Source organism: Catharus ustulatus, chromosome 1, assembly GCF_009819885.2.
Source record: "Catharus ustulatus isolate bCatUst1 chromosome 1, bCatUst1.pri.v2, whole genome shotgun sequence".
In the NCBI taxonomy this organism is placed as follows: domain Eukaryota; kingdom Metazoa; phylum Chordata; class Aves; order Passeriformes; family Turdidae; genus Catharus; species Catharus ustulatus.
In genome coordinates this window covers 126,465,767-126,492,228 of record NC_046221.1, presented here as the reverse complement: position 1 = coordinate 126,492,228, position 26,462 = coordinate 126,465,767, and the positions used below count along the sequence as shown (strand labels likewise).

Below are 26,462 nucleotides of genomic sequence, written 5' to 3'. Positions count from 1 at the left end.
TTTTGTCCTGGTTTTGTGTAAAATCTGTCTTCAAATTGAACTTCTTTTTACACCAGTCTTGTGCCTTTTATTTCAGTGAGAATGGTCTTTCCAATCAAGTAGGACTTCCTTCTGGTAGTGCTGTCTTTAGAGCTTCACTCTGATCTTCTGGGACAAACGTAGGCCCCTCTTTGTAATAGGTCATGGAACTTTGGAAAACATGAGGCAGGTCAGGACTTAGCTTTGGTGTCCTTAGACTCAGTTGTGAGCACAACTGAGAAACCCTCTGGCAGGAATCTTTGTCTCACCTCCTCCAAGGACAAGCACTCTCTTGCTGTCATTTTCTCAGCTTAAGTGCTGAGGTTTATGCAGGAGCCTGCTGCTGACACAGGGAGGACTGTGCTGTGTCACACTGAGGAATTTTGTCTTCCAGTTTGCTTTTCAGAAAATCCACAGAACGCATGTGAGGGTCACTGTTGGAACATCAAATCCAGGCACTCAGGGCTGGGCACATCAGAATTGCAGCTGCTCAGCCTTCCCTCAACTATTGTGTGCACAGCACCATTATAATTTAGAGACTTCTGACTTTATTCCTCCTGTCTCTGGATTTCCCACATGTAAAATAATAGTAATAAAAAAATCCACATTGCCTTTGCATGGCAATTAGCCGAAGCAAATGAAGATCAATACTGCAGTGCACTTCACAATAGTGAGGTGCATAAGGGACATCTCCAACAGGATTTTGAAATGCTCAGTACAAATAATGGGGGCCCACACACATGGACAGTGACACCTGCTGTCCCAAACCACATACTGTGCTTTGTGCATTGATCCAAGTGCATGTGGCCCAAGTTGGTTCTCCAATTTTTAGTTTCTTGCCTTCAAAACTGGATTTCACAGCATGACACCCTTGAATGCAGACTTTTTGTGTGCTTTTATGGTGTATTTCAATGTCATTAGAAGCTGTCTCTCTTAAGACCTTTAGATTAAGAATTATTTTAAAATCAGTAGATAATCTGTGGTTTACTAAAATTGTAGTAAAAATTGCAGTGTGGAATTTTATTACTTTGTATTTAGTCTTTGTAAGCTTGACATTTTTCCTTTGGAACCACTGGAAGGACTCTTGTATTCCTTGAAGAGGTATTTAAAGAGACTGTTTGTAGTGATATTTTTCCTAAAGTAACTCCAAAGTGTTTATACTACACAAAGATTTGTTAAATTCAGAAACTGAGTCCAGCCTTCAACAATTTAGTTACCTATTAATTCTAATTTGCCTCAAAAATATTAAGAAAACTAAATTAAGACCTATGAAATAAAAGAAAGCTATCATGAGAAACCATAAACATTTTGTGTGGATTCTCTAAATTTCCTTCATGTGTTTGGATCAAATTCTTCAGGTCTTACACAGGTAAAGAAAGGTCAAAAGGCAGACTGAGATTTTTGATTAAACACGTCCATGAGGGGCTGGCTGTTTTTCTAGCAGAAGGAGTTAACAATAGGAGAAGCTAAAGAGAAGAATTTTAGACAAAGATTTTCTGTAGCTGAGAAGAAAACCACGAGGTAGAGCCAGAACATACCAGGATGATTGTTGGTTATGGCTGTTTCTTCACTGGAATTTTCTGTTCACCTGCTAGGTCTGTGGAAGATGGGGAGCGGCCCTTTGCACTAGGAATGCAGTTTGTTTTATTAAGAACTCTTGGTAAGTCTCACAGTAGATCAGCATTTCCATAAAGGCCATGTTCAGCTTAAATGCACCATAAAAGTATTAAAATTCCATAAATCTACAAATAATTGCTTGACTAAGGTATCAGGAACCTAAAATTAGTAACTTCTGAAAAGATTGCATCTGAAAATGTGGTTAATTTACTTTTTTTGGTAATGGATGTTCTAGAACAACATTATTTCACAGAAAGATAATTTTTACAGTTTTAAATTGTATTTAAAAATTAATAGTTACTAAATATTATTTTATAAGGATTTTTAAGCTTTCAAAAAGAGAATTGTGTTGCTTTCAGCAATAGCAACAGTTTTTCTAATTTTTAAAATAAGCATTTGTTACTTAATGTCTTAATGTCTTTCTTCAGGTATTATTTAATACTTTCAAGTGTTTCAAAGCAAAAATGGATAGATGTTAAAAGTCTTTATTTTTCAAAGCATTCTCTTTCAAACTCTTGAATTTCTAAAATCCTGCCCATAAAGAACACTCCCCAGGTGTTCAGCTGCTATGTAATAGATGACTAGAGCAAGCAAGGTCTATTCTGAGACGTTAAGAGAAGCCCATAAAACTGCATCTTCAAATTTTATTTGGGGAAGGATGTTTCAATCTCATCTTAAAGATGTTGTACTTCTGGAGAAAGCAGGAGCTTCATTGCACTGGCTGCATTTTTAGCTGCCTTAGAAGTTAAAGTCTGTTTCTTGGGAAGATCTGTTCAAAAGGAAATCGATAATCCTAATGGTCTTACCTCTCACATCTGTCTTCAAACACATTTTGTGATCTTCCATGCTTTTTCACCTTAATCTAAAAACAACACCTTTCCCAGCTCATAGACAAAGGATGTTCCACAGGTAATGCTATGGAGATCATGTGTTTTACCTTCTATCTTCCTGAGAGCAAAATTGGATTTTTTTTTGTGGGGGGTCACATAGCTCAAGAAGAGCTGTCTGGGGACAGCAGATTGAAGTACCTGTTGTAAGGTGCTGCTGCATTGGCTATTTTGATTTCTCTCTCATTTGTGGTAGTTTCATGTGTAAATAGTATTGGTGGGAAGACTGACTGGCCAGTTTTCCATGTTTTACATTTCATATGAGAACAGCAGTGTAGAAATCTCAAAAACGTTCAACCTAAACTCTTTGGCTGGGGCATACAGTTTCTGTAGAAGTTTTCTACAATATACTAACGTGTATTATTTCTCTTGCTATTTTTGTTTCAGCTTACATTCCCACTCCAATTTATTTTGGGGCTGTTATTGACACCACATGCATGCTTTGGCAACAGGATTGTGGTGTACAAGGATCTTGTTGGGAATACGATGTCACCTCGTTTCGTTTTGTCTACTTTGGATTGGCAGCTGCTCTCAAGTTTGTGGGATTCTTTTTTATTTTCCTGGCCTGGTATTCTATAAAGTGTAAAGAAGAACAACTGCAGAGACAGAGTTGGAGGGCTTCGCCGGTGAACACTGTGAGTGAGATGGTTGGACAAGCTGGACCCCAACAAAACTATGCACGGACTAGATCCTGCCCTACCTTCAGTTCCCAAGGAGACATCAGTGTGGCACAAGGAATGAGCTGCTTAGCACAGACCTACCCCGGCCCTTTTTCAGAAGCAATAAATTCCTCAAATGAAAATGCATTGGAAGAAGTTGTTGAGATATAGACCCCTGGCTTGGTAATGTAATATTTAGTTTTGTTGGTTGACTTAGTTACGGCGCCTTGTAAAACACCTGTGCCTTCTATTTTTAATCTAAATGTAACACGTGATAAAACCAACAAAGCTTGATGCGAACAACCATAATATGTTCCTGAGGGCTGGATACCTCAAACCAACCCGAGTTCTTATTTCTCCCCTCCCGACGATGGAGTTTTAAAAATTGTGTTTGTAATTATTTCAGATGTGTCCATTAAATGTCCATGCTCTGATCTAATATCATTGTAAAGTTGAGGTGTTACGAACAGCAGAAGTCAGTGGAAGAGTGACAAAAGCTCATATTGTTGATGTCTCACAAAAATGCTTTACTGTATTGTCAACTTCATATCTGCAAATTGTATTTTTAAGAGATGGGTAATTACTGTGAGTTCTGCTACAAAGCACAACTGAACTTATTTAAACTATGCAACTTATTTGGATAATTGTATGTGCAGCAAATTAAGTTTAAAGCTTGCTTTTAAAGACATTACTGCAACTGAATTTGAAAGGGGCTATTTTCAGGCGTAATCATTAAATTAAAAAATAACATAAGGTTTAAAGTACTGTTAATAACATGTCAAGCCATACAAGACTTATGCATCAGGTAACGTTTGCAAATGTTGAGTTGTAACATTTTTATCCTGTCAAAATGTGCATTAATTTTCACTTGATGGGATGTAGTCTTTCTTCACAAAGTATATAGGATACTGTAATGCTTGAAGTAAAAAACTTCAGTATTGGTTTATAGTAACATTAAGGAATCACACACATGTAGGAATCACACACACATACCAGAGCAGATACGTGCATATTTCTGCAATGTTGTTTGGGTGGCTGTTACTAGAACCAAGTCCATACTTTCCTGAAGAAGAAAACAGCTGGTTATAGCTTGATAGGAAGTTTGGCTGTTCTTCAGAACTGCATACCAGTCTAGTTCAGCTTCAGTGAGAAAGTCCTGAGGGAGAGCTAATGGCCTCTGGTGTCTGGGACCTGGTGGGTCCCTGGCAGCCAGTGGCAGCAGAGTTCAGGCTGCAGGAGAGAGCAGAGCAGCCTGCCCACCGTGGTACCAGCTGCAAGGCTCTCCCTGCACTCCTGGCGCTGCTGAGGCTCTGAGCACCTGGCACCAGGACAGCTGGGAGGGGAGGGCTGGTGACACCCAGCACTGGGCAGCCTGGTGGGACAGGCCTGGAGGTCTTGCTTGTGTGGTTTGTCCCACAGATGTCTGCCTGTCCTTTTCGCAGCTTCGCTGAAAGCTCCTGTGAAGGCAAAGGGTGAGTTTGTCTCTCTATTGGCCCTCTGGGTGAAGAGCTAAGAATAGAAATTATTGGCAAGTGTGGACTCACAGGACGTGACGTGGCCTTTGTTTATTCAAAATTACTGTAGTGTGTTCTCTCCCTGGGAGATGCTGAGACTTTCTAATCAAATGTGCTTGGCATTTCATTTCTTGCTCTGGAGGCTTTGTAGTGCCATGCTCATGAGGTACTAATGATGTCTCAAAGGGCAGAAAATTACGTCAGTTGGACACTGGAAGTCAAGGCTGTATTGTGCCCTGCAGGGGAAGTCTTAGAAGTGTAAGAAATTAAAAAACAGTCTTTTAAGAGGACTCAGTGATAGTCTGATTTGGATTTTGCAGAGTAGAGAACTTGTGTGCAAATAAACAGGAAAGAGCAGAGCTTCTACATATTTTTGAACAGAGTTATTCCTGCTTTGATTTTTCACTTTAGAACATGTATATTGATCAAAAACTCGATGGAACCAAGTCCTTGGAAATAAAGGCAGTACTCTCCTTGGTGTCCATTGAGTTGTCCTGGGAAGAGTAGATTTCACTCTCTGCCTTTGCCAACTGCCTTTTGTCATCACCTGGATCCTCTTGACCAGCACATGGGACTACCCATGGGACTGCTTATTTCAGAGTGTCTCAGTCCATTTATGTAGTTTGTAACAATTCTTACTCTTACTGTCTGAAAACTCCGATTCTGCTACCCCAAACATGGAGGAATATTGTTTTGATCTCTTCCTGCTATTCTGTCCATATTAACAGCTTTTTTTGGGTTAAGGCTGAGAATGTCTTTTCTTTTTATGAAGCCACTAGATACAACATGTCCTCAGTCAGCACACACTTTCTGAGATAACTGGGTTCTACACTTCTTGTCCTGAGAAATAAATTTCCTTGGCTCAAAGGTGTTTTATATATATAGATATATATAAAATAGGAGATCAGAATAGATGGTAAAAATGTTTCCTTTTCCTTTAGTCTCAAATGCTTGTTGCACAAAGAATTTTCTACCATGGCAAAAGTTGGCAAAGTAGTAGGACAAAGTGTAATTGCAGCCCAGCACTCATCCATTTTTATCACTTCCCCATTTTAATCATCACAGGGAGAAGTGAAGAGTGACAATCTTTTCAAATACCTCAGAAACAGAGCATTTAGGGAATTGTAAAAGACTGAAGATTAATCATCTTACCAACCTCTTATATTTCATGCCTTGTGTGCTTCTGTTCCATACAAAAACCAAGGGAGAGAAGATTAGGATTGTCAGGAACTAATGACACCACTGATGCCAAAGAATGAGAGTGATAAAAATGGCACTTCTGCAACTGCTGGTGTTTCTGAGCTTTCAAGGGATTTCAGAGCTTGTTTCAATGGAGACCCATCTATTTTTTAGGATATCCTGACCCTTCGACTCAAAAGAACATTCATATTTCCTAAATGGTTGAAAAAGTGGAATGTAGAAAGACAGATATTAACTTCAGAAATACTGAAAAAGCCTTCTTTATATACTTTCAATTTTAATTTTTAATTAGAAATTAAATTTTAATTTTTCTTTGAGAATTATATGCAAAACAAAATGTAGTTCCTTACTTTTCAAACAGATTTTTTCCTGGTTTAGGGTATAGATAATTTTGGCAATATGAATAAATTTCTATAAAATCAATTAAGTCAGTGTCCTCTGAAAGAAAGAAAACCCAGACTCTGGCTGGGTTTTGGTTGCTTCCTGAAGGAGGGTTTCTCATGAGTAATCTATAATAGTCTAAACTAAGCCAATAAAGGTATGCAGGTGGAATACATTCACCTCCTAGAAATGTCAGTTCCAGCATTGTTACTGACTAGTATATGGGCTGCTGCACAAACACTGTGCTCTGAGGCTGTCATTGCTGGAGGAAGCAGAATCTCCAGACATTGAGTGCACCCCTAGCAGTGGTCATGGTCAACACATGGGGCTAAACCAACTTCACAAGAACTAAAAAAGAACTTTACCTGTCATCTGGAGATGGGGCCCATGCTTTCTTCCTGCTGTGAGACCCTCTCACTATAGAACATAAAATTCCAGTAAGCTGTAATTTTTGCCACCTTCCCTTTCTGTCCCTGAGCACAGAAGGTTTGGTAGCAGTGAATACAAGAAGAGGTGAAGCAGATCCTGCTCATCCACAGGCTGCTGTTGGTAGCAAACCCAATTGCAGCTTACCAGCCAGTGATAACATGGAGCAGCATCTGGTGGTGGTCAAAGTGCCACCATGCCCTCATAGGGACAGACTAACTCCCCCTTCCACCACTTAGTCCTGATTTAGAGTGGTGAACATGAGAAGCAGCCCAAATACCTGGACTTGAGTGAACAGGCGAATTGTCCCTGCTTAGCCTCCCATTCACCCTTGTTTCCTCAGAAAGGAGAAAACTTCAGAATGGATGCAGCCATGGCCTTGGGTTCTTGTGAATGCAGCACCCTCAGGAGATAATTTGTAGATCTTTGCAGGGCTGGAATAATCTGGAGAGTGGGACTCTCCATGTATCCAGTTTTAGTCAAAAGCCCTCTGGTTTTGGTCCCCTTCTTTCCCTTGAACATACTGGATAAAATATGGTATAATTTGAAACCAATGACATTTTACAGCCTGTCAGTACAGTGTGAGAAGCTGCAAAAAAACTTGGAATATTATGGTGCAATTTTTATTTATTTGGAAACTTTCAGTTCTTCGGTCAGCCTGTATATCTTTAAAAGTGCATTTAGTAACATGCAGTTCTTCAGAACTTATTGATATGTAAGTGGAGTCACAAATCTACTAGGTATTAGAAATGTGCGTTTGAAAGGTCCTAAATTACAAACACTTGAATATAGTGCTTTCAAAAAATGGGACTTTTTAATATTGCTTATTTGTAGTATTAGCTATTCATTCAATATGGTTCTCATCCAGCAGAACACTTAAATATGTGGGTAAATTTATGTGTTTAAGTAATGCACTTGAAAATAATGCGCATATGTAAGAATGGCACTAAATCCTGTCTGCATTAAAAAAGAAATTTCTTTATCCAAAGAATATTTCTATGATGAGCTCGTCCCCCATGGATTCAGGGATATTTGTAACCAGAATAGCACAAACTAGCACTTGAGTTCTCTCCTGTGGCATTCAGGTGTGGCTACTTACATATCCAGCAATGGAGGAAGGCTGTAATTTTCAAATAGAATTAAAAATCAAAATATTTTGTGGGAATGATCTTAAATTCATCCTCGCTCTTCCTACCATTCATTTATTTTACTAATTTCTATCTGACAACATGTGTTGTTCTATCTGAAATAAAGGCATCCTTCTGACCTTAGAGCCAATGAAATTACTCAGGTAAAGCTGTAGACTCAAACTGTGCCCTTCCACAGAATAATTCAGATGACAAGTTGTCAGTATCCCGCACAAAAGGAGCAGAACACTGCCTGCTCAGTGGAACTTCAGACAGCATGTCTGGGACAGAGGGAGCACCCTCTGTACTGTTCTTGCAGGTTCTCCCCCAAAATGCCTGAATAATTGCTGCCTTACTGCACTTGCCTGTGCATGTGATACCACAGCTCTTCATGGTGTTATAGTGACATAAAACTGATGATAAATAGGTCCAAAGTGTCTTACTGCTATTTTGGAGCCAGATTCTTGGCCTCACCAGTCCAATGTTGAGGCTGAAGAACCTTGTGTTGGAAGTTAACAAGCTGGTGCTTTGGAAGTGTGTGTGAACTAGGGAATATCAAGCTTGTTTAGCTTTTATACTCTATTCACTATTACTGCTCTTTTTGGAGGTGGAAGACAAAAGACTTCCTAAACAGGTTTATCTTCTGTTTTTTCAATAATGTGTCTTACAATGGCTTAGGAGATGCCATGCTGCATGCTTAAGAATCTGGCTTCCCCCAGCTGAAGTCATCCAGCTGTAGTTGCTTTCCAGGGGCTTAAAACACCTGGTAACAGAGATTTACTAGGACTGCAACCTGCATAGTTATTGCTTTGGACAGAGTGTTTGCTACTTATAGATAAAACCTGCAATCAACACATTTCAGGTTCTTCATGTACTGGGCTTGATTCTTTGAATGTTTTCATCACTTCAGAGTGCTTAGGAAATGGGCAGTCAACATCATGGTGGTAGATTTATTCTTTGGTAGGGAATTAAGGCTTTCTTCTTTTTTCTTTTCTTGTTTCTTCTTTTTCTTTTTTTTACTTCTTTTTTTTCTGTTTTTTCTTCTTTTTTTCCCCTTGTTTGACAAATAGCAATGCAAAAAGATTGGATGTAGACAGTGTCACAGAGTAGAGATGTGGAGCCTTCAGTGTGAGGACAGAGTATGGGCAGTGTTCTCCTTTACACTGAATATCACTAATACATGTTACTTTATGGCCAAAGGTTTGAAAGCCGACCTGATCCTCAGGAAGGAAATTTTTCCTTTATTTTCCTCATAATTTATCGTGTAAATTAAGGAGTAAAGTTAACACTACCCATGTCCCATGGCCATATCTGTTACATTAAACTGCAGTTAATAACTACAGTTAATAATTTTAGCAGTCACCCCTCCAGTCCTTCAGTTCAGCTGTTTTTTTATTAATACAGCCTCTTAAACACAGATGTAGCACTGCGATTTCAAAGTAGCTCCAAAGTTTTCTTGACTTCAAGTGTTACAGAATAGATGCTTATTTATCCAGGTTCCATTCTACTCTTCTGATTATTGCATTATCCATTGTGTGTATTATATTTTTTATTTTTTCAATCTCAAACCAGTTGTCACAATGTTATTCTGTAACAGTGTATGTTCATTATATAGAATAGGTGAAAAGCTGTGGAATTAATGAAGGGCTACAAAAAGCATCCAAGATGTTGTTCACCTTGGGGAAGGGTGAGACAGCTTGATAATCTCTGGACAAAAGATTAAACAACACTGTGGTGCTAATAGGGACTGAAATATTTTATGATGTATTCACTATGACTTAAATGACATATTCAAGGCATGTCAAAGATGCAACTGCATGTGTTTCTGTTCCAAAAGTCTGGACTGCTCTGACAAAGACAGTGTTTGTAGTTCCTGGTGGGCCAATTCCTGCCTAGCTCTTCTGTGGGAAAGTAATTTCAGGAGTCTGTGTAGGATTTGGTCCAGCACTATTAGGTAAAGTAAAAGCTACACAGGCCACAGAAGTCTCGTGTAGAATGTATTCAGCCTGCTGCAGCATGTTATTTAGATGCTTTGCTTAAGCAGGGGCTAAAAATAAATTCTGTAGTAATGATAAGAAACACTGGGCTACATTCTGGAACCACTTAACCAAGCAATATTAGCAAGCATTTGAATTAAAATGAGGATTGAGATCTGAAATATGAATGTTTTTTCATGGAACACTAGAAAGAGGGGGTAGAATAAAAGCAAATTCTATCTCTTGGAAAGGAAAAAGACCAAATCTGGTTGACTTTAAAGTGAGTATGATTTACAAAAGGGGGGTTTTGTTTTAAAATCTGGAAGACAAAATTTCCATTTCGAATTCTGAACCATAATTTTTTTGTGTTATTGTGCCTGGGCTGCTCATGCAGGGCAGATGTCTGTATTCTAAATAGCACTGAAAGCACTAATAGCACTAACCACACTTCTGACTGACAGGCCAGAAGTTCTGCCTCTGTAGCAAACTCCATATTTGAAAACTTGGAGGGAAATTTCCAAACAAAACAAAAAAAAGTACAAAATTATCCAAAGCTGAGTTTCAGCAAAAAAAAGAAGAAAATTTTATGTCAGTGAGATCCACATTGAGTGGAGGCTTTCCTGAAAGAAGACTTGCTCTTTTCACCAGCTGAGCACATGGGAGTTTGGCCCTTGGCTGCAGTGCATACCTCTCTCTACCAAATGATTTGTGCAGAACAGCAACAGTCTGAGTAGTATTGTAGGAGCATGGAGTGGGCACACTGCCTGTAACTTTAGTTTTAAAAAAAACTCATTATTAAGCAAATGTGTAGAGTATTAAGGAAATTTGTAGAGTATGTCTGATGGTATGACTGTGTGGGTGCTGTGCTGTGGTAAAAAGAGAATAATCGGTTTATGCTGGGTATTTTCGCATACTTTAGACTCCTGTATGGTTTTTTTAAAATTTATATTTATTTCTCAGCAGAGCTTAGAGTAATTTTAAAGTTACATAACCCATGATTTAATGAAACCTACTGTCAGCATCTGGTGTAAACACGTGTTTACAAAACAAACTCTTGAATACTTGATACTTGGAAATAAAAAATAGCATATCATGTGTGTCGATTGGGTCCAGATCCTCTCTGATTTCAAAGTAAGACTTACATGTTTTCATTTCCAATGCATTTAACCACACAAAAAAGCATCTTTCAGGTCCCCCTGCACGCCACCAGTGTCCGAGACCAGAGCTGTTAAACCAAGGAAGGTGGCTGAAATTGGATTTGTATCACATCTTGGGTTGAAGACTGAAGAGATGCAGCGCTCGGCAGTGCTGGAAGCCCGGGGAGCGATGCAGGCTCAAGGAGAGGCGCTTGTGGCGTAGCTCTGCACTGACACCTGCTGCCTGAGCGGCTGTGGGCACACTCCTGCACTCCCAGGCAGGTCAGGCTGTGACTGCCTCCCCTCAGCTGTGACACAGCATTTCTGAAATTACTGTCTGGCTTCTACCCTATTTACTGCACATCGCTTCTCACTGAAAAATTACGTCAAAGCGCACAAACAGGACTGGCTTTTGCTGAAACTAAAGGAAGAAGTTTTTTACAACATCACACATACCTAGGCACCCACTGCTGCTCACAACTCAAGTCTAGTCCTGGGCAGACCTTCCTTGGATAAGGTTATTGCACCTCTTGGCTTCTCAGCCCTGACTGTTTTACACAGACCCTCTCTGGCTGCTTGTGTGACTTCAGTGTAGACAGCTGCAGGCATTTCAAGGGATTTTGGCTGGGAGAGTGGTCTATGCTCAGACCTGCACTCTAAAATACCTTCCCTCAACTGTCACCAAAAACTACAGATGGCTGAAATCCAGAACAATGCTCTGATCCAAATGTATGTTTGTTTGTTTGTTTGCTTGTTTGTTTTTGCAAAGCTGCTAGTGTGCATTTACCTCAGTAATAACAGGATTCACCTACTGGTACAGCTCTAAGTCATGTCCCTGCCCATGGTGGGGGTTGGAACCAGATGATTTTTAAGGCCACTTCTGACCCAAGCCATTCTGTGGTTCTATGTTTAGTTCTGGAACTGAAGTATTACATATCTTTGCTCTTCTGCAATGCTCTCAGTTGCTAGGCTGTCTCAGAAGGTGTCTCACACTGTCCAAGGATGTTAGGGCAATAATGGCTGCCTTATCTTAAATTCCAGATGAATCTTTTAACATAACACTTCTACCTCCCAAAGATGTGCAAGTTTTAAAGTTCTTCCTGTGCATCTCCAGGGCCCTTCAGAATAGAACTATGTACTGCCTTTCAGAATAGGCACATCTCTACTGCTCTGTAGTCACACAAAGCCACAAAGGTCATCCTCTTGGCTGCCCCCCATGTGGGGAGCACTTGCCAGATTTAGGCACTTGCTTCATTCCTGAGCTTGCAACTGCCTCTGAAAGCTTCCTGACAGTCACACCATGGACTGCTTATGGCCTTGACTGCCTCAGCTAAGGGACAAGAAGTACTGAGCAGAAAGAAATACAAAACAAATTGGGACAGCAACACACTGCTTAGGCTTGGGGATAAGACAGATTTTGGCCTCTTTAACTTGATTTAGTTTTATATTTGGTGCATGTTTCCAGGAGAGCAAAGACCAGAGCTCATTGCTGTCTCTACCTCTTGCCTACAGAATGAGTGTCCCTTATACTTTCTTTCCTCTACCCTCCTGTAAGAGACCTGTAGAAAAGGCTCCCACCTCGTTTAGAATGTAGGGCACTGTTTAGCTGATAGTTTAGATGACTGAGTACTGTCCTGGAAGAAGGAAGGTAGACAGCTTCCATTTCCTGAATGAGTACTTTAAGCTCTCAGGTTAAGGAGGAAGGACAAGTGGGGTGAATCGATGGACCACACTGTTGCACCATTCCCTTCTCTATCTCTGCCCCAGTATTAAGAGAGAAAGCACCTTGCTTGGTTCTTTCAAAGAACTGCACTTTCAAAGAAAGCAGGGCACATTGTTGGTGCTGGATAATTCCCTGCACAAAGAGACAAGAGGTTTTTGTGGGGGACCTTGCTTTAATTTGCCTTTGTCCTTCAAGTCCTCCCAAACTCGCTGGCTCAGCAGCTCCATGCCCTGCTTTGGGATACATCCCGTGCTTGCTAGAGTGCTTTCAGGGCAGGCTTCTCTCAGGGCTCTATCAGACATTGCAGGGACTGCTTTTTGAACACTTGGATTCATCCACTTTCCTGATGCCCACAAACATCACCTGTAACTTCACGTCTGCAGGAGCATCAGAGTCCCAGGACTATGTAAAAGAAAGAAAAGTTCAAGAAGCACAGGTTGAGAGGTTGAGTTTAGGTATGAAAGTAGTCTTATTCACAGGCCAATGGAACAAACATAGAGGTCATGTAGGAGAGAGTTTACCTCGAAAGCTAAATGCATTGTCATGCTGACTCCTGTACAAGGAGACACAAGCCCTGACTAGGGATCTGGTTCACTCTGGTAAGCACTACATGTCTGGTCTGCAGTGCTTGGCTGTCACAGGGAGAGCTGTGCAGGGAGGAGAGAAAGCAGCAACGCAAGACATGGCTCCATGAAACATTGCATTACTTCTGGGAACTGCTGGCTGTGCATGGAGTTCAAGGAAGAAAGAACCGGATGAATTTGGAATTTAAAAAAATTAAAATCACAGCATGTCTTTAAAAAAATATACATTACTCACATCTCCAGGAATAATTTATCCTAACAGAATGTTGTGTGTTATTTTGTTAACTGTTGCTTTTAATGTGGATGGATTCTTAAAACTGAAACTGTTAACATGTTTTTGAAGTAAGACTTATTCAGGAGGAAAACTAGATCATGTGGACTTCTGTGAAGCAGGTAAAGTAAAACACTTTTTATTTCAAGAAATATTGCTTCTAGACTTTCCCGAAGCCAGAATTGTACTATAAAAGTATCACAGAAATATTATACAAGATTTAAAAACACAGTTTTATATCCTAGTAACTTAAAACCTATGTACAAATAGCATCATTCATGACCATAAATATGTTTTTCTATCAATCAGCCCATGACACATACATCAGATAAAGAACTAGTAATTTTAACATATTTACAGAGTCCATCAAGAAGACTGCTTCTTAAAATTATTAAAATCCTACTAAAAGAATCTCCTTTTTAAAAAGTTTCAACTTAAAATACAATGTAATGAATGTAAGTTTAACCTGCAGTGCTTGCAATAGCCAAAAAAATATTCACTACACTAAATAACATGTGACAGGTAGGAAACATACCCGTGAGTTGGACACTGTGGAATTACATCTGTTTGAGATAATTCTCTTTTGTTGCTGTTGTAATAATTATTTAGAAATTTATACAAAAAGCAAAGGAAAATATTAAGTTTTGAGTAATACAGGTTTTCAAAGTAATTTTTGTATTATACTTAATACAATTTAATGTTTGGTAAAGTTCAAGAAAAAATTTAGAATACAACAACGAAAATTATTACTAAACTACTATTTTTTACCCTCGTGTGCCTTTTGTGTCTGAAATAATGGAAACCTAACATGATTTTATCATTCCCTTTAATGCCTGTTCAAAACAAAAAGAAAGAATTTAAGACTCAAAATGATAATGCTTTCAAGATATTGCTCAGAATAATGAAAATCATGTGGGGTGACAAAAACACTTATGTACTAATGTAAACCTTTCTACCAGTATCAGAAAAAAAAAATGGTCAGAAAAATTAATGCAAATTTAATACTGACAATACCAACATATAGAGAAACCAATTTAAACAAATCCTTCTACAGTTAACAATCATTAGCCATACCTTTCTGAGAGTAAATTTAATAAAGCAATAAAAACATGCAATATTTTTTTGCTAAAATAATATTTGAAGATTTTGTTTCCACAGTCCATGGTGTTTACCTCTTTCAGGTCAGTCTGTTTATTGGTTTCACAATTTCATGAGAGAATGAGCAAAATAAGAACCTCTAAGGTATTAGATGCATAAATGGTATGGCATACAGATTTTAAAAGTGCATTTTACTTGAAAGCATGGCATTAAGAATTGCCAGTGGTTAAAATAATTGATGAAAAAGACATTATGCAGGCATATTGGGTGAACTGAAGCACTCAGTCATGGTGGGATCATTTAGAAATAGAGAAGGTGACTTGGACATCCTTTTCGAAGAAATAACTTTTAGCTTTCAGAGAATGTGCTACTGCATTTGAAAGTTAACACTGTTTCTTTTAATGGAAAACTGGAAATCTTGCTTCCCAGTGTGGAGAATTACAGAGAGAGCATGTTCATGTGTATAAAAAAAAAATGCACAGAGACAAATACTGAACAGGGCTCAATTTAGCTGCAAAACTTATCTACAATAAACATGGAATGTCAGTTGTCTTGATTACCTTTATTAGTTTGCTAATAAGAAAAAGGAGAACTTATTTAATGATTTATAACTTGATCTAATCCAAGGAGAGTGGAGCTGAGGCACTGCCTTCTGCATTTAGGATTTGTGAACTTTCTCCTGCAGGACTCTGTTTGGTTTTTTGAAAGAAAGTTCCTTCTTGCTGGGTACTGACAGGTGAATCCCTAATGGATATATTTACAGTCTGATGAACAAAGGGTTCATCAGACCTCATGGGAAGATACATTTGATCTTCAAATATGTCTTCCACAGTGTCACTATCCTGATGAGTGTCTTTTTGAGGAATGCTGATGGGCTGTAGCATGAAGCTATGCCGGGACTCCAACTCTATCAAACCGTTTCCACTGAAATCCATATCAAAACGGTCCGAGTCTTTTTCCTCCATCCATTTTTCAGCTGGATGACTGTTTCTCCAGTGTGCGTCGTTCAAACTACTTTTCTCAGGAATATCATTGTTTAATTCAAGTTTCCTCTCCTGGCTTAAATTCACCGTGCTCAAAGCAAGGGCTGCAAAGTCTGTTGGCACAATAAGCTGCAACTCTTCCGCAGTCAGGCCGCTGGACTCCTCAGCAGAAGGCATTTCCACCAAGGTGAACGGCGTGGATGATTCGTCCCCGTTACTTCGACCAGTGTTATCCTTGTCTGGTTTATTTTGCTGGTAGTAACTGTTCAGCAGTGCAAACATTCTATCTACATCCTTCAAGTAATTAGTCCAGTCAGCCAGACTAAGTCTAAAGTTGTGTCTGTATTCATATACACTTTCATTCACACTGTACAAGTCTTCCAGTCCTTGCCAGTCAATGTCGCCAGTGAAACTGGGCAGCTTAGCCTTCCCATCCATCCCATAATTGTCCTCTGTTGAAAGAAAGAATAAAACCTACTGGTGAACACGATAAAAGGTGCAAGCAAAGCTTCCATCTGTGTTTCTACTTCAACTGGCATGAAAGCACCACTGTTCATGAAGCAGGTAGCTCCAAGTGTAAGACCCTCCACCTCTTCTGTCACCAGATGGATGTTCTGGCCTTGGATATGTTCTCAGCCCCTGCTAAACACACAGCAAGAGCTCCCTGTCTCCTGCTACATCCCTGGGCTGAGGCAAAAAAGAACAAAGTCTGGTCTAAAGGGGCTTTGTGATGGCATTCAGAGATAAGTCCTTCCTTTGATACTTCAAGGCAGGAAAAATGTTTCAGTGCACAAATAATCCATTTGCTTTTCTTGAGCACTCCAGCAAAGTATGCAATAACCAAACAATGGTTAAGTATAAAAGAGGGGACTACCTCTGAAAGACACTGGTGACCTGAATTTCAATGCCCACATGAATTTTCTGGATAGCTTAAAAAATATGGTCTACAAACTAACCAGACATTTTATTTAGTAAATGGTAGCCAAAGGGGGTTTTAATTTATTTTATAAACATTCATTTTCATTTACATGGAGCAATTAGGGGAAATGAAAGCTGTAAAAAATTTGTATGAATTAATTTATAGGACTGCACCACTTTGTAAAATTGTGTTATAATACGCACAAGAGAATCTTTTAAGATTTTGTTTTTCAAAAAAAGCTTTCAAAGACAATATCTAGCAGCCTTTTCAAATAATAGGTCTGAATAAAGGGCATAGACATGAGTCTATAAGTGACGACAGAGCTGCATTTTTTTATTGATCACAGCTAGAAAATGTAAAGATACAAAAGAAACCCATTTCCAAAATATCTTAAAAATTCACTACAGTTACTGTAGAGACTCAGATTATCACCTGTGATGTGAAGATTTTATACTGAAAAGTAACACTGAACAGCTCTATTTTATTTAATTCACTGGGCAGACTGAATTCACTGGAAAGATTTTATCAACAAGGTGGTGTACAAGGAAAGATGAATCAAGCAATGCAAATATTTGTCAGGGGAAGTGACAATTTTGCCCTTACAAATGGTATTGCGGGCAATCTTTAGTAATTAACTCACTGATAATGATTTATTCTCTTCATGAAAATTGTATAGGCAGGTAGGCTAGTAGCAATTACTTTAGAAGTTCAAGTGGCTACAGTCCAACCATGTGAACTGAGCTCAAATCCACATCTAGGTTGAGCCCTGCATCCCCACAGATGGTTCTTGGCATCTCCATTAATTTGTTTGTATTTTAAGTTACCCATTCTCATTATTCAAGTAGAACAGAAGATACAACTTCCATCTATTATAGATTACATTCTTTGCTTCTTACTAACTTGGGATTTCACAGTAAAAGAATCTCTCCAATATTTAGTCCATCATATGGAAAGTCAGAAAAATACCATTATGGTCAGAAAAAAACCCTTGAGATTTTCTTGCAATATGGGGCCTTATTTTGCTGCTACCAAAAGCAGACCCTTTCATTATTTGAAAACACCCGAATCTTTGCTCCCAATTGGAAATATTTTGCAACATAAAATTTAAGTATTTTATTTTTTTTAATATCAAATTCTAGAATTATATATTTTTTGCAAACATTTGAAAATCTTCCCGATGCAGGAAGAAACAAAAGCTTTTTGGATTTGGTAGAACAGCTATGACAGAGCATCTTCTTTCTTTCCTGAAGCAGACAAGAGAAATGAAATCATGGCATGGCCACATGAGAGCCATCTTTGAAAGTGGATAATCTGTTTCCTGAAACAAAAGATAATTAAATACCACAGAGATTTTGAGAAAGATTTACTTTTCTGGTGCTTAGATGCTTAGAGGCATAAAGGTCCCTAGAAAACATCAGGCAGGGGGCTGCTTTTGCAAGGAATTTAGTCACTAAATCCTCTAAAATATATTTTTCTGTTATTATTTCTGTTGGTAGGGTATTTTTTTGTTTTTTTTTTTTTTTTCCTTTGCCAAGTCAGAGCCTCTATAGGAAAACAAATTATTGTAGGGACAGTCAAGTGGGTTGGTATGTTATGGCTGGAACTGAAACAGAAGTGTTTGACTGGTAACAGGTTTGGGGACAGACCAGGGGTTGGAGGGCAGAGCAGGAGCCATAAAAGAGCCTCTGCTGGCCATCCCCAATAAAGGAGCCTCTGCTGGCCATCCCCAGCAGGGGGACAGAGGTTTGAGCTGGGTGACAGGCTGGGCAGTGGACAAGTCTGGAGACCAGTGAAGAGGAGCAGGGTTTCTGAGGGGGCTCAGCAGCAGGGCAATGGGGCTGTGCTGCACAGGAGTAAGATCAGCAAGGGGTTTGCAGTGTTCCTACAGAACAGCTGAAAGTCTGAGTCAGAGCTACACACTCCTTCACTCTGGATCTATATTTTGCTCTCTAAATGTGGCACTGTTTCTGCAGTCTCAGAGGAGTTTCACAGCTGGGAAGGCACTGGGAATTGTTCCACGGTCTTTGTGTCACACAGAGGAAAATAGCTTGTTTGAAGACAGAGATAACTTGTATCCATTCATGTTAAACAAACAGGAACCAAAAGTCTTAAGGGCCTAGAGCTATTTTGGTTGACTGAGCAAATTACTTCACAGTTTAATACTACAACTTGCAGTAAGCATGAAAAGTTTCCCACTGAAATTAAAGCGAACAGAGGGAAGAGGAGAGGAAAGAAGAGGCTTTTCCCCTGTAAGAAATTTTGTTACAAATAAGTATGAAATGGGAAAGTGCAGATGAGTTGCATTTGAGAAACAGCATGGCAGTGGTTTCCTTGACCAACATTCTGGAATTTCTCAGCTATGACATAGATCCAAAAGAGAAAAAAATTGTTGCTAGGTGTTCAAAGCAAAACTTACTAATGCTTTTTTGTTGTTGTTGTTTGATTGTTTGTTTGTTCATTTTCAGATCAAGCTTTAGGTAAGATTTACTCTCCATTACTCTGCCATCTGTGCCTGCTTTATCTCAAAGCTAATAAGAGATTTGACTATATCTCCTTTTGAGACTAAAGACAGGCGGGTAAAATCATATCCTTGGTGGCTTTGAAAAACTTCAGACAAGTAGGAGAGGAGAGAGCAATGTGCAGTTCACACATCCTGTTATCAACCACCTAGTCAGAGCCACGTCACAGGACAGGAGTCACACCAGTTCTTCTCTGCTGAAGCTCTCTCTCCCTTTGTGCAAAGCAAACAGCATTATACTGGCTATTTCCACATGGACCTGTTGTCCTTCACTGCAATACAGGCAGTGCTTTACTAACTCAGGGAATTTTGAACTGGAAACAGGTCTGAGTGGAGATCTGAAGGAAACCTAAGGAGCAGTTCAGATGGCTTTCCATTTGTTATTCCATTTGTTCTCTGCAGGCAGCAATCCTCTAGTAGATCATTGTAATGATTCCTGATAAATGGGGTTTGGGTTTTTTTTTGGTTGGTTTTGTTTTGTTTAAGAAAAGAAAAACATTCCACCAAGATGGGGCTTGAACCAAAATGTTGAACCCAGGCATCTCTGTAAATCGAGAAACTGGGTGTCTGGAATGTTGGAATGCACAGTACAATATTGTTTGTGTTATATTATACTTGCTATTCATCACAGTAGCAAAATGTTTATTGTATGTTCCTTGGTATCAGAAGTTAAAATGTTTTTGTTGCTAAACAGTGTAGGAAGACATAATTTAAAGATTAATCCTGTGTGCTCTACTATTTCATATAATCCTACAATTCAAAAATGGCATTTCTCTTAGATCTGTAGTTAAAATGAGGAATGCTTATTTACAAGGACTCCTTCTAATGAAAGACTTAAAAGCATAATTACAGGGATTACTTTCTATCATTGTAGCAACCAGTTCCCACCAGGCTGTAATGAGCAATGCAAACAGTGGGATACAAACCAAATGAAAGCTTATAATTTTCCTAGATCCCCAAACTACTCAGTTGACAAAATACAAAATTGGCTGCAAAAGAAAATTTAGCTGATTAAATTGGAGATCTATACATTGACATACCTTAGCTAAATTGTTCTCTGACTGCTGGAAACTAATGACAAGGTTCTTTTCTGAAGACTCTGTGAAAAAGGTTTTATGTAGACTTGTATACCCCTTGGACTCCCTTGTTAAGTTTTCAAGTAAACAATGTATATCAGCAGCTACTCCTCCAAAGTGTATAGAGATGAAAATGTATAAAACTGATAAACTGTGAAAAGGAGTCCAGTCTAAATATGACACTCCACAGATGTTAATCTGTTTTTCACTCTGAGAATAAGGACTGCTCAATGAAAAGCAATGAAGTACTGTTAAGACCTGCAGTTTTTTCAGTCTCTTCAGGTTTTTGCTTTATGTTTGTCTGGTTTCTCCACCAGGAGGGCTCTGCATGATAATGTAGGTACAATAAGGATACTTTTAAACAGAAAAATATACCTTCAAGGAGCTGTCAGTCATGTATTTCTCAGGTTCAAGTCTTAGGTTTAAAAAACCCCACCTGGTACTTTTCCTCAGTTCAAATAATACAACCTTTTTAGGAAATTTAATTTCATGCTTGTCTGATCTGGTCTCAGCCCAAAGGAGCTTCATCTTTTTGCCACATTTAAATTGAACACTCTCCTGCTGGCTTCTGAGCACAGGCCGCTCATATTGAGCACTGCTTTTGCTTAAAGCAGTGTCTGCCAACATTTCCAAAAGCTAGTGGGAAGATTTTGCTTTGCTTCCATAGGTCTGACTAGGTTCTTTGTACCTCAGAAAGCCTTTTAAGCATACCTAGTTTACATTTAAAAAGCAGCTGTGAAGACTTACTAAATAAAACCAGAAAAACACCTCCAACCCATCCAAAATCAACACGATAACATGAGAGCAACCAAAAAGAGGTGATTCTTTCTGTGTAATTTTCCTTGGGCAAACATCTAAGGAGTACAGGCATGAAATATGAGCTGCATGAAGTCTTGCTATGACAATGAGCTACGTTAAATGCAGAATGGTAGATCTAAAGAACAATGGCCAAGTTCAGTGTAGGGTAGTTAGAAAATGCATGCATCAAAAGCTATGGCTGTGTGCAACATGGCAGGATACAGACATTAGTTGAAATGGACTGGAGTCATGCAATTATTTGGAAAGAAGCTGCTGAGGAGAATAAAAAAGTGTGGATACCTGTGTGGATCATAGCTTCCTCCATCTTTATTTCCTGATATAGGAAAATACAAGAGTAACTTTTGTTAGTGTTTAGAACTTGTAAAACCATTCAAAATGTAGTTTTCCATGCACAGCATCTAATTCCTAAAAAGAAATGTACTGTGTTAAATAAAGACAGAGCTGCAGTCCAACAAAGATTTCCTGGAAGTTTTACATAAAAGAACTGAAAACCCACAGGTTTTCAAAAATAATGAAATCCCCAAACAATTAGATATTGTAAAAAAGAGAAACATTTGTAGATGTAGAAAGAGATACAAAGAGGTATCACCACAAATTATGTAGAATGGAGCATTCCTGTGAAAAAATAATAAATCACAATGTTCAATCAACCAAAGTTAAGTGAAAAAAATTCTAGAGACTTGAAGTAAAAATACCAGCTTTATTTTACTCAGAGACTCTTGTAAAGAAATTTTGCTTTCTTCAAAAATGAAGGAGACTACTGGCGATTAGAAGTTTGCGATGTTAAGTCTCAGTTGTGGTAAGGAACCTGAAGTTGTTCACATAGGCAGACAGCATTTGAAATAAACACAGGATTTAATGCCTCACCTGATACTGGGAGGCAAAAACTAATGAGATAAACCCTGCAAGAGAGAAAAGAGTTATGGCTGTGAAGAGCTGCATGTGGCTGTCATTGATTAGCTCCAATAACGAGATCCCTTCTGCAGCATCTCTGTAAATGATGGGTTTTGCCATCAATATCTGTCAAGAATAATCTGTGCAGACTTGCAAAGAAGCCTCCTGGTCATGCAGATGTGCAGGATTGGTGTGTATGGATAATTCCAAATTGTTCAAGGCAACATTTAGGAGAGTGACACTTCATGGATACAACCAGAACTTAAGTAGATGAAAACAATGTTAAAATGGAAATAAACACGACTATTTCTCTAGTACCTGTTTCAAGTCCCTTTGGCCTTGGATTGCACTGCTTGTAACCTTGACAGCTTCGCAGTTCCATAAGCTGGATGTGTAACTGATTCAAAATGCCTCTTTCCACTGTGTGAACTGTGTTGGTCAGCTGAGAAGGAGAGGAACCAAGGGAAATGATACTTGTTAGCAAAAATTAAGGAAACCCTGCAGAAGTCTGGTGAACAACCTTCTGTAACAGGGAAAGGGGTTTACCTGATAGGGATCAGTGTTCATATCAAAATACTCCAAGAAGCCAGTGGCAAACTCACAAAACAGAAAATTGTGGGTGTCATTGACTGTTCGCAAACACCAGTAAGTGTTGTTATTGGAGCTTGTGCAAGCACAGAAAGAGCCCACTGTAATTAAACAAACAAGTTATTAGTTTTCTGTCAAAAGTAATATGCTTGTTTCTTCTACTAGTACTTTTAATCACAGTTACAAAATACTGGCATGGCCTTAGGTTTTTATTTAGGTTTATTTAGATTGGGGTACTGTGACTAGCTGTGAACAGTGTCAATGTTTTGAACAGACTTAATAAAAATTGTAATGGTATTAAAACACATTAACTCTTATTTAAATTGTAAACTGTGTCAAAAGGAAATTTTTTCACCCCATGACTGTTGCTGGAGCATTGCCAGAATGCACAGCAACATGAGAACTCTTTTCACAATTTTTTGTTACTCTGCAGTTAAAAAGAAATTAACCAATTTAATTGTTGTCTTTAAAACAAAAATCGTATGACTATTTTAGGAACATTTAAAAATGTAAAGTACATATTAGAAGAAGCCCTAGTACAATCAGAACAGATTATCACTAGGAGACAATTTCTTTCTCCAAATAAAAAGTTGTTCTTAGCAAATTTTCAGCTTGGAGTCAAGTATGTTGTAACTTAATCATCACCCCATCTTGACATTTCTGAAAATAAAGTTTTCAATCGCTTTTCTTTCTCCACCATCACAACTGAGAAAAATACTGTTTGTTATTGCTGAATACTGAGAAATGTTTAAGTATGTCTCAATAGATGGTAATCTATATACCCTGAAGTTCAAGAGACTTAAAATATCCTTTACTTCTTATGTTTTGTTTGTATACACAAGTGCTACGCAGTTGTGATTTTGAAAATATTTTGGCATATAAAAAGTTGAATAATGGGAAGAATTCACAATGGATACCATCTCCATTTTGTTCACAGTAAGTTGTTTATTATATACTTTGAAATAAAAATGTTAATGTTAAAGTAGACCTTTTATGCGCTGAAGTTTTTGACAGCATTAAAGGTCAGGATAATGCTGTGATTGCATGAAGTGGAAAACCAGCAATACAGCAGAGGATAACCTAGGTCACATCTGCATTTTGACACAGGACTCACAGTTCCAGAACGGCGCTGTTTGCCAGTGGTTGTTGTCGTGGGTGAAACACGTCAGCCCAGGCAGGCTGCACTCATCTCCCTTCTTCTGGCGCCTTTTCCCCTTCCGCTCCTTCTTCCTTCTCCGGTTCTCCTTGAACAGCTGCAGTTTGCCATCCACCTCCTGGGCTGCTTCTCTGCTCAGAGAGGGAGTTGGCTAAGAACAGTCTCTGTTTGGTTAACAACAGCACTAGCAGTTTTTTAAACCTTTCTGGATTTTATAAAGGTGGAAGGATGAGAACAGGACCTCCTAGCTCAGCTTCCCCAGCTGTTAAGATAAAGTGTTCCCTTCAGCAAGCATGAGAAAGGATGGCTGCTATATTTAGGTTTTACTACTTAAAAAAAAATATTGATCAGTTTCTGATAATACTATATTAATCCTTTTTCTATCAATAGGTTGAAGAAATATTATCCATAAACTTTCACAAGTTGGTCCAAAGCTACTGAACGTTTCTTGTGATCACTTGCTACATGTGACCTTTCTTCCCCCCACCTCTCTCCACAAAAAATGGAACAAAACTCAAACCAAAAAAACTCCCCAAGTCCCCAAAACTATATTTTTTTTCACCAAAAAGTCAACTGTGAGAATGAGAGGTTAATAACAGCCTTACTTGAAGGGATGAAGATGGCTCTTCAGTTTGTCTTGGGCCTTTACACCCTTCTCTTTGTTGTAATAGCTGCAGGGAAAATTTTTAGGAATTATTAAGTCATGAAACTATTTTCAACACAACACCAAAACAGAAATATACTATCAATGACATTTTCTTAAGGAACTATACAGACTTAAATTTTGCACATAATTTAAGAAAGTTGTATCTGTGTGATCCTATGCTAGCTTATAGCAGAACTACAGCTGGATACAATTATATTAGTAGAATACAAACATATTTAATCTTAGAATGTTAAAATTTATCTTCTTGTGGTTCACAGTATCTTCTACTCATGTCTAATTAAAATAGGAGTCTACAATGGTTATAAGTATCACTCAAGCTTTGTTTTTTTGTTTTCAATGCCAAAATCCTTGGAAAATGTATAAGCCTTAGAAATCAGAGTAGCATTCAGTATTTAGTGCCACCTCTCTTACCTCTGTTTACTACAATCACATTCATCTGGTTTTCTTCTTTTTAGGTGTCCTCTAACTTCCCTCAAATTCTTAATTTTGTCTTGGAGAGCTTCGATCTGCAGAGAATATTTCTGAGTCAGAATTATTCTTTGAAAAGGTATCAGTGTAAAGATTTCACTGAGAATTTAAAATACCTCTTACCTCCTTATCAATGTAAGCCTTGTGATCCTTCCAGGCTCTGGCAGACTGGTACAGCTCCCTCTCACAGTGAATAGTTTCATTTGGAAGAATGAAACATCTGTAGATGTGAGTTCAAGAAATAGGAAAATGAAGGTCACCCAGTCACCCAGCCATTTTTTCTCTTTCTCCCAACATTCCTAATCAATCATATTTAATATTCTGTTAGTAAATAATAAAAAAAAAACCTCTACAAGGTCTCTCTGTTGACTTGATAGTAACAATTTTATCTGTTTTCTCTGGAAAACTCATCATCCATGACAGATGATCTGTGCCTGCTAAGCAAAAAATGCAATGCATTCTTAATCAGAAATGAAATTGAAACTGAAGTAAAAATCTGTTCAGAATTTAAAGCCTCTTGTTAGCCAAATGTGCCATTGTTTATTTAATCACCAGCTGCTGAGAAATACACTCTTCTTGCCACATGAATGTGGCTCATCTTCTCAGCATGCAAAACACTCAAGAAGAGAGCACAGTCAGAAGGCAATACAATCAATAAAGACCAGGTAGAACCAGTTAGAGGAAGGAGTTCAAACATGTGGTTAAGCAAAAAGCACCTGAGTTACAAACCAGTGCAATGGCAAAACAGTCACAACTGTGTTTGAAAAAACAGCTTTACCAAGAGAAAAAAAAGCACAAGAAAAACTGAGGCAGTGGACTGAGATATAAAATCCAGCAGAGTGCAGGCTGGGCTTTCAAAGTCACCATGCTGACAAACAGAAATTCCTTAATTAGAGAAATCTAATTTTATAGACAGAACTTTCCTTGGGTTCTCCTTCATCAGAACACTTCTTTTAATTTTTGAAAATAACAGAAAAAAGATGTAGATGCTTATCTCTTCCAATGTTATCCTATTCTGTTTTTGTCTTCACTCAAAGAATTCTGAAAGCAATACTGTTCTGTAAAGGTCAAAACACTTTATGGAGAAATAATATTTTTTCTGGAAAACTATTTAAAGATTTAATAATTCCATGGTTGAAAATTATCAGTGTAAGAAAGGATTTCTTTTCCTATTCAAAACTAACCTTTGTGTTTTCCTAAAGGAAAAAAAAAAAGAAAAGAAAAAAAAAAGAAGATATAAACTCTATTTACATTTTACATATAATAAAAGAGATTAAACAAATATATATTTTTGTGCCTACACATTCCTGGATTTTCAAATATATAATATTAACTCTTTAACATTAAAAATTATTCTAAGATGTTTGCCTTTTCGTTCAGATGTATTGTGTCTAATTATTTTAGCTAGTGCTAATGGCTGCAAACAACTAAGCATTAAGAAACATGATGTGTCTGATCTAATCTCATGTAGAGCAGGACTTCAGTCATCTCAGATTTAGGCCTCTATGCTGAACTGGTAATCTAGACTTTAAACAGCAGAAGCATCAGCTTAACAGGGTGATCAATCCATCATAAGATTCATATTTTGATACAAGGGATGAATTTCCCTCTGAAGATGCCTACTCCTTCCTAGAAATAAAACCTAAACTAGAGGCCTCAATTTAAAATACACTAAAATATGTACTAAATATATACTACTAAAGACATACTAAAATACACATACTAAATGTAAATTATTCCACTTTCTAAAAAACACA

General features: G+C 38.2%; 2 protein-coding genes across 11 annotated transcripts in view; one reads left to right on the top strand and one right to left on the bottom strand.

Moving 5' to 3' along the window:
* The window catches only part of SLCO5A1 (solute carrier organic anion transporter family member 5A1), a 72,066-nt gene extending 63,087 nt beyond the window's left edge, over positions 1-8,979 (top strand). Inside the window, exons 8-9 of the mRNA XM_033061200.1 lie at positions 1,614-1,678; positions 2,910-8,979. Of these exons, the coding sequence (XP_032917091.1) occupies positions 1,614-1,678; positions 2,910-3,352 (508 nt within the window). The 3' untranslated portion in view covers positions 3,353-8,979. The remainder of the gene's footprint in view (positions 1-1,613; positions 1,679-2,909) is intronic.
* Positions 8,980-13,642: 4,663 nt separating this feature from the next.
* SULF1 (sulfatase 1) overlaps positions 13,643-26,462 on the bottom strand; it is a 186,040-nt gene continuing 173,220 nt past the window's right edge. For 9 of the 10 annotated variants that reach the window (XM_033080115.1, XM_033080149.1, XM_033080131.1 and 6 more), the window contains 7 exons: positions 24,829-24,925; positions 24,649-24,743; positions 24,176-24,241; positions 23,529-23,701; positions 22,373-22,515; positions 22,145-22,268; positions 13,643-16,052 (listed from right to left, as the gene is read on the bottom strand). In XM_033080115.1, coding sequence (XP_032936006.1) covers positions 15,235-16,052; positions 22,145-22,268; positions 22,373-22,515; positions 23,529-23,701; positions 24,176-24,241; positions 24,649-24,743; positions 24,829-24,925 — 1,516 coding nt within the window. In that variant the 3' untranslated portion in view covers positions 13,643-15,234. Of the gene's footprint in view, positions 16,053-21,211; positions 21,246-22,144; positions 22,269-22,372; positions 22,516-23,528; positions 23,702-24,175; positions 24,242-24,648; positions 24,744-24,828; positions 24,926-26,462 lie in introns of all 10 variants that reach the window. The other variant, XM_033080184.2, reaches the window with a different exon arrangement.